Raw genomic sequence first — 8,566 nt, forward strand, 5'->3', positions numbered from 1 at the left:
AAAGTTCAAGGGGGCCGAATACTTTCGCAAGGCACTGTATGACACGCCAATTTGGCATAAGCGTGTGGCATAAGCGGTTACAAACTGTGATACTTGCCAAAGGGGGCGGTGCATGCTATAAACTCTGCAGGGTGCCCAAACTTTTGATGATGCCATTTTTTTGTTTTCTATTATTTTGAAAGTGTAAATGATGGAAATAAAATCTAACTTTTTGTGACATTTTATACAAATGTCTAATCTGTCATTTGATGCCTTTTGGAAATTTTTCCATCTTTTCTTGGCTTCTTTATGCACAGTAATACATACCTTTGGTCCTGGGTTGTCTGTGGTTGGTAAAACATAATCCCACTATTAACTTGGGAACCGGCAAGATAATTAGTTGGAGTTCTGGGTGTCATGCTAATTGTCTTAAGTCTGCGGTTTCTCAGTCGGTTTCTCCTCAGATGTTGCAGTCTGTACCGCCTGATCTGCCACGAGTTCCACAGGAGTAACATGGCGTAGGAGAAGTGTTCAGCAAGGAATAAGCATTATCCTTGCTTTCACATCAACCATATGATATGGCCATTGAATTACTTCGGAACGCTCCTTATCCAAAGGGAAAACTGGACACCATCTCAAGACCAGAACGGGAGGCAATGGAGACTTACATCAAGGATTTGTTGGCTGCTGGAATAATCTGTCCTTTATCCTCATCTCTAGAAGCCGGTTTCTTCGTTGTGGGTAAGAAGGATTGCATTCAACACTCCCATGAGTCACTTTGAATACCTGGTCATGCCATTTGGATTCACTAACGCTCCCGCTGTGTTACAGTGCATCATTAACGATGTCCTCAGGGAACATTTCGGAACATCAGCAACATGTTCTTCAGGCGCTCCAAAGACTGTCGAAGACTTTTTGTCCCGGCTCAGAACTACTCTTTGAGGGACAGAGTGTGGTTGTTGACCCGAGACTTACCTTTACGGACTGAATCGCCGAAGTTGTCATCCAGGTTCATTGGACCATTCCCTGTGGAGCGCGTTATTAATCCTGCGGTGGTCAGATTGACGCTGCCTCAGTCACTCAAGGTACACCCTGCTCACCATGTTTCATGACTAAAACCTGTTCTGTTTAGTCCCCTGTTGCCTGCTCCCGCTCGTCTTCCTCCACCACGTATGATCTATGGAGGTCCTGTTTACGCGGTGCATTGCATCATGGAGTCCCATCGGAGGGGTTGTGGGTTTCAGTACCTAGTGGACTGGGAGGATTACGGGCCTGAGAAGAGGTGCTGCATTCCTTGTCGCCAGATTCTGAATGTTTTTTTTTACCATCACCGGCTGGGCCCCGGGTGGTCCGCCTGGAGGCGTTTGTCGGAGGGGGGGGTACTGTCAGCTATCCCTCGATCTGAACCTAGTTGTTGTTTGCTTCTCTGTATGTCTGTGTTTTTCTATGTCTTTGAACTGGTCTGGATCCTGTTGCCGGGCAACCTGTGGAGGCGTGTTCTTCATTCATTCTGCCAAGCAATCACCTGTTCCTGATCAGCGTTATCACCAGCACTCACCTGTGTCTCATCATAATCACTACCTGCATTTATCTCCTGACTTGACATCCAGTCCTTGTCGGATCGTTGGTCATACACAGTATGTTTTGGCGTCTCTATTGGACTTCAGTTGGTTGTTGTTTTGCCTTGTGTTGTGTGTTAATAAATCTTCTCTGCCTCTACTCGTCCATCATAGATACCACGGATACTCTGCATTCCCGCTGGTCACTCAAATTCATTCGGACGGTCAGCATTTCATATTCATCTTCGGATCCACACCAACCCACTTCATCACGGTTCAGATTCTGCTTCGCTCCACTGCCACCTCACGGTACCATGTCATTCCTGTTTGTCATCCTGCCTGCAAACTGTTACAATGAACTCTTATCTGGTTTCACTACTACCTACTCTCTTCTGCGTTTGGGTTTTCTGCCAGCCGGATCTAACACAAAATTCGTACAGATAACACACCACTTGGCTTAAGAAAGTTGGCGTGTATGTTTAAGCAAAGTCATGATGTCATGTTGAATTTATTATGATAGCAAACCCAGATGAATCTGTAACTCTTCTATAACAGCTAGTGCTGTCAGTTAAATGCGTTATTACAAACCCATTTTAACGGCGTCAACTTTTTTAATCGCAAGATTAGCATCTTTTTAGCCTAGCAAACTTTGTAGTTTTTTCACATGCTGTTGCAACAACTAGTAACGTTAAAAAACGACATCGTCACAACGGATCTAGCTAGACCAGAAACAAAACAGGCATGCCGTACACACTTGTTTGGGCTTGCGAGCCGGCCAAAAAGTAGTAAGGTTATGAGTGGATGGCGAGCGTGAGACGACAACATGGATGCCAAAAAGATTCTATATGGAAAGTTTGCTTTTTAAAGTTGCCAAATGGTTCCATTGACAAGACCGAAGTGATCTGTGTGTTTTGTTGTGAACTGAGCTCTCATCACAGCACGACCAGTCTGAAATACCACTTGATTGCCAAGCACATAGCTGATAAGAATTCTCCGCCCCCTTGTCACAGTAATTTTTTTCACCCTTTTATTGATGGACAGTGTTACATTGTGTGAGCGATTATTTGCTCCAAGTGAGAATGTTGCGTGTGAAATTGAACACTACAGTAGGCTGTCCTATGTTGTTTTCATTAAGTACACATTTGCACAAAGCAAGCCGATTGCCTTTTCCATGTTAATAAGAGCATTAACATTTAAAAAAAATAATGGAACAAAAAGAAATCAAAGGACGATTAATCGCTATTCAATATTTTAATTGTTTGACAGCACTAATAACAGAACATTCAGGTGTGATAAGGTGTGTGGATGGGAAAATGTTGAGGTGACCCTCTCTTCTCCATCCTCTTCATTTCTCTCCTTACACACTGTACTGTATACAAACAGAAGCGCGCACACACACTTGAAGATGCAGCAGACTGTTTTTATTAAAACACACACACACACACACACACTGCTCATACACAAACACACAGGCTGTAAATGTAGCTGGGACTCAATGAAGGCAGCTGTGGTCATATGGTTTCATCTAGTCTGTTATATTTATCTGACCCTCTCAGATGTTTACTGTTCCTCTGTCGCAAACACACATTGATTACTCCATCTCTATGTTAATGTAAGGTGCGACAGTCAAGAACAGAGGGCATACTATTGGAAACATAGAAAGGATATATTTTTTCTTTCAGACAGACAGATTGACAATATGCACAAATTCTTATTTGTGGAAAGCAGTGGAAGGTTTTACACATTCACACTCAAACCCGCTGCCCAGTGATGCCACTTTTTTTTGCTGTTGGCTGCTAAGCAACTGGGTGGGACGTTGAAATCATATGATTTATTAAAAACCTATAAAGTAAATAAAACAATTTCCAGCTGTGCCACATCTGCATAGCTGGGAACCCTTGACCCTTATCTAAAAGCATTTTTATTGTTTTCTGATATTTTTAAATCTTATGCATGTAGATCATTTTGATGACAACCTTTAAGCCAGTACACACTTACTGACAGAAATACATAGCATCCTTAAAAAAAAACATCCTTTTCCGGATAATACTGCTTAAGGTATGAGGCAAAGCTCTGCATAAATGCCTTGCATATGCTGCTGTTGCAACAATCAAAATTGCACTAATCCAAGTGAGAAGAAATCTGTTTAATACAGGCTATCACAAATGTTTCTTCTTCTTGGGAAAATCCTGCCAGAAGCGCAGAATGCCAATCAGGCTTCTAATATAACTCTAAAAACCAAAAGTGTTGTTGAAGTACTTATCTGACAGATTCAAGTATTGCTGTTCACACATTCCAGATATGTTAATGTGATGGAGGCAGTTTCTCCTTGATCTCAGTCAAGGCCGTCTGTGTTGTCTATGTATTTCAGAAAGCGATGAAAACTGCCTTGAGCCTTGTTTGTCGCTGTGCACATACAGTAAGAAAGAGTGTTACCATGATCTTTGACACTGTAGCGGTGCCAAGAAGGAGTTTGTTTCGGAGTATACTGATAACATACCAAAACAAAACGGTGTACTTGAACTTCAAGTCATATGTAATCAAGTATTTTCATGATACACAAATGGTCTCGAAAGAGACCAAGAGATTCTTGAAAACTGCAACTGGAAAGCTCATAGCCCTCAACTGTTGACCAAAGACTTTCATTCTTTATTTCCTCTATTCCCTAAAACTACTCCAAAGCTTCTCACTACATATATGAATTCTGCAGTCCTGCAATCTCTGGGTCAGATTGGCATACACACACTAGCAATGGAATAGCAGGACATCAAAAAATACACTATAATATAGAAATACACTACATATACTCTCTCACACACACACACACACAAAATATCAACCTCTTTCCCCTCAGTGAGCCTCCAAGCCTCTTTCGTCTCCTCAGTCCTCCATCAGGTCCTCAGGGGGAAGGGAAACCCATGAAATGATTCCTGACATGACGGATCACAGAGCAGCGCTGGTTGAGCCGTCTGGTATCAACACTTTTCTGCCTGACTGTGGACAAGTAAGGCAGGGGGATTTGTAATGATTTCCCCCGGCTGGAGCTCTAGCTGTGTCTGCTCCGCTGACTGAAGTTACTGACGCTAGCCCACTGTGCAAGCTAACCCACAGAAATGCTGTCACACGGAAAACTGGTAACTCCGGTTTTTGTGATGCTTTTTTACTGTTTTTTTTTTCCGATTGCCAGACGAAAGTGGGCACAACTGGAGTCACATGTGCAAAACTCTCACTACATTCTGCACAGCAGCAGTTCATGCCGACCAAACTCTAGTTCGTTTTTCATAGCTTGAACAGTTTTCAAAACTGTCAAATGCTAACACACTGCTCTCAAAACTGTCACAGTCAAAATCACACAGTCAAAACAGAGTAGATTTCAGTCTGGTGCCTATCAAACACTGGTGATTTCAATTTTCGCTGAAAGCCTAAGCAGGTGTCTTGTTTTAGACTTGTTAGTGAACACTACTATGTGTATATATATATATATAGGGAAAGCTAAGAAAGATTTTTGGGGAAATAAAGAAACCCCAAATAAGAATGAAACAGTGACATACATTACACCATTTAGTTTTTTTTGATTGCTAGACGACATTGGGCACAACTGGAGCCACATGTGCAAAGCTCTAACCACAGCCTGCACAGCAGCAGTTCTTGTGGACCAAACTCTAGTTTGTTTTTCATTGCTTGAACACAGTTTTCAAAACCCTACACACTTATCTCATGACTTTACCACAACATGCACAACACTGTGGCTCTACAGCACTTTGTTCTAATGCTAACACACTGCTGTCACAACTGTTAACCACTCATTTAAAACAGAGTAGATGTCAGTCTGGTGCCTTTGAAACACTGCTGATGGCAATTTTAGTTGAAAGCCTAAGCAGGTTTCTTGTTTTAGAATGGTTACAGAACTGAAGATACATGGTATTTACAGTTTTTTTCAATTGTTAAACGACAGTGGGCACAACTGAAGTCACACGTGCAAAACTCTAACCACAGTCTGCACAGCAGCAGTTCTTGTGAACCAAACTCTAGTTCCTTTTACATTGCTTGAACACAGTTTTTAAATCTCTACACACTTACGCCATGGCTTTAACCACGACCTGCACAACATAGTGGATTTACAGTACTTTGTTCAAATGCTAACACACTGCTGTCACAACTGTTAACCACACATTCGAAACAGAATAGATGTCAGTCTGCCCAGGTAAGATGTCTGAGGTTACATACACAGCTATAAAAAACAAAATGTGAAAAATATTATCTTTACTATAGTAAATCTGCGTTCTTACTGTTTTTCAGAAAAGTGATGGAAGTGAAAGCAATGAAAACCCCACAGTCATTAGTATTTAGAGATGATGCAGACATCCAATGTGATGAAGACAACTTGCTGCATGATGCTGGAGAGAGGCAGGATCAGTCACAATATTCTCTGTTACTGTTATGCACCTTTAGTTTTGTTTCCAGTAATTCCATAAATTACTAGTGACTAAATACTACTGACACTACTATATTGAAGCAAACTGCTGATTTTCATTTTTTCTTGTTTACCTTAGGTGAAAATTGGTTTATTACATACAATCTGTGTCTTTTATTTAAAGAAACTATTGAGTAGTGTAAAGTCACCCAAATTGTTCAAACTGTAAAGATGAAAGGTTTGTATGTTCTGTATTGGTGTTTGATGCCGGTGTTTCTACTCTCAGTGTGTTCTGAGTGACAGTGTGTGTTATCTCAGCGAGGGTTGTTCATAGTGTTCGGCTGCACTGAGCCTGTTTTGAGACGTGTGTTAAGAGTTGTGTTGCTTGGAATGAGTTTGACAGGAGATGTGAACTGTTTGGACTGTTGGGAGTGCAGACTGTGGTTAGAGTTTTGCACATGTGGCTTCAGTTGTGACCAGTGTCATTTAGCAACCGAAACCATTTTCTTACAGAAACGGAAACGTTTATGTCATGCGTTATGAGTTATTCCTTCTTCTGTTTAAAGCCTTTTTTTGTTGAAAAATGCTGTTAGGGTTTGGTTCTCACAGTTCATCAATAAACCTTTTGGGCATACTAGGTTTTTGTCTGCAAGTATACGTTGAGAGCGCCTACTGTCAGAAGTGTCAGTTTGACTCACATCATTGAACATAACTGTTTGCCTCTGTTTTGACTCTGTGGGTGAGCTCTCTCTCTCTCTCAAAACACGGACTTTAATACAGAGCCATAGAAAGAATAATAAAAACAAAGCAACAAAGTGTGAAGTTGCGTGGTTCCTGATGGAAACATTCTTTTTTAAAAGTAACACATAAAACATCACTCAAACTTTGCTTTTAGACACTGTGCATTTGTAGCGGTTGAATTTCCAATTCAAGCCAGTGACTTGAAATGTGGGAGATGCAGAATTTCTGTGATGCAATCAGTTGGCAATACAAAAGCTTGTTTTAATCCCTTTTATTCTGTCCTATCAGCTACAGACCACATCTCACGTTAGCCATGTTGTTTCACACCTGCTGGTGGACTGATGCTTTTAGGCTAAATGTGCATTCACAAACTGAAGTGATTAAAGTGTAAGAACAGAAAGACAGACAGAAAAGGACAGGGAGACCGTCCATTATCCCTGGAAGCTCAAGTGACTGAGTTAAGAGCAAGAGGGAAGAGGTGGGAAAACCACCTGCAAATACCTTCTGACTCCACTGCAAACCTTCCTAGGCACAGCAGGTCTTACCCTACAAGTTCTCCATAGTTTTTCAGTTCTGACTTGAACAGAAACAAAGTACTTTCTATCGGTGTCAACAGTGTTATATGGTCGGGAAGACTGCTCATTAGCATGCCGAGAGACTCAGAGGTGCGAGCCACAACAATATTCGCAACTTTTGAGTCTTTGGTTTCCTCTTGCTGTTTCCCTTCAACTCATTATTTTGATGTTTCCGCGGAAGTCTGATCAAAGTTCAGATTTACCAGATTGTCTCTCTCAGCTCATCATATATGGCCCTTAAGGAAAAATCTAACAAAGTGCAGGAGAAATGCAGCAAAAACATATCATGTTATCAAAAGTTCCCATCTTTTGGAGCTGTGGAGTGTAGACGGGGAAGAGCTCCTTTTTCATGAAAGGTAAGGATTTTGTTCAGCGCTGCTCTGAGCTCATATTGATAAAGAAATAGGAAGAACTTCTTTGTCATGCAACAAAGACAGTTGTGTGACATATTTTGCAAGTGTATCTTATAGTTAACTCCTAGTTTCCTGAGTTGCAGTGTCAATTTTGGGTTTCATTTTTTTCTGAATGAAAAATAGCTTACCTTCGAGGATGACTTCTTTGCCAGTTTTCTTCAGTGCTTGCACAGCCTCGTCGTGCGTGGCCTCCCGTAAGTCATAACCATTGACAGACAGTATGGCGTCACCAACATAAAGCGCCTCAGTCTGGTCAGCAGCCAGGCCCTTAAAAATCTTGGAGATAAGGATTGGCATCTTGTTCTCCCTACCACCTGCATGACAAGAAAGACAAATGTTGATGTTTCATCTTGTCTTTTTACTTTTTCTTCAGGACACCTGCTGCTTTACATACAGTAGTTGCACATTACTGTAACACACTTTTGAATTGCACACTTGCCACCATAAGCCTCATTTCTGACCCCTGATCAGCTTTATTGAAGCAGCTGGGAATTAAGCTAATTTCTCCTTACACAAGCACGGCAAAGTGCAAGTGCTTATGCTACGAGCTCCAGTATACTAACAAAATGGCATGCTGTTAAACACTGTGGAATATGAATAGCCTAGAAGGCACTGGGTGCAAATGCCAATTCCAGACGAGATGGTAGTTTGCAAGTCACAGTGAAGGAGATAATGCCTGAATTAAATAATGACAGTTAAACCCAATACAAAGATAACAGCTTAGTTTAATATATAGAAATTATCAGTATGTTGTCCAGTTACTGCATATCAGAACCACGCAAATTAGCTTTACAATAAGAAAAGTCCACGTCTATTTTGTTACCCTCCTGTGCTAACTTCCTAGTTTCCCATCTCTCTCTCTCTCTCTCTCTCTCTCTCTCTCTC

General features: G+C 41.3%; 1 protein-coding gene across 1 annotated transcript in view; it reads right to left on the reverse strand.

Moving 5' to 3' along the window:
* Positions 1–8,566, reverse strand: part of snta1 (syntrophin, alpha 1) — a 39,818-nt gene that overhangs the window by 25,441 nt on the left and 5,811 nt on the right. The window contains exon 2 of the mRNA XM_032513969.1: positions 7,810–7,995. Within this exon, the coding sequence (XP_032369860.1) occupies positions 7,810–7,995 (186 nt within the window). The remainder of the gene's footprint in view (positions 1–7,809; positions 7,996–8,566) is intronic.

This window comes from Etheostoma spectabile, chromosome 4, assembly GCF_008692095.1.
Source record: "Etheostoma spectabile isolate EspeVRDwgs_2016 chromosome 4, UIUC_Espe_1.0, whole genome shotgun sequence".
Lineage (NCBI taxonomy): Eukaryota > Metazoa > Chordata > Actinopteri > Perciformes > Percidae > Etheostoma > Etheostoma spectabile.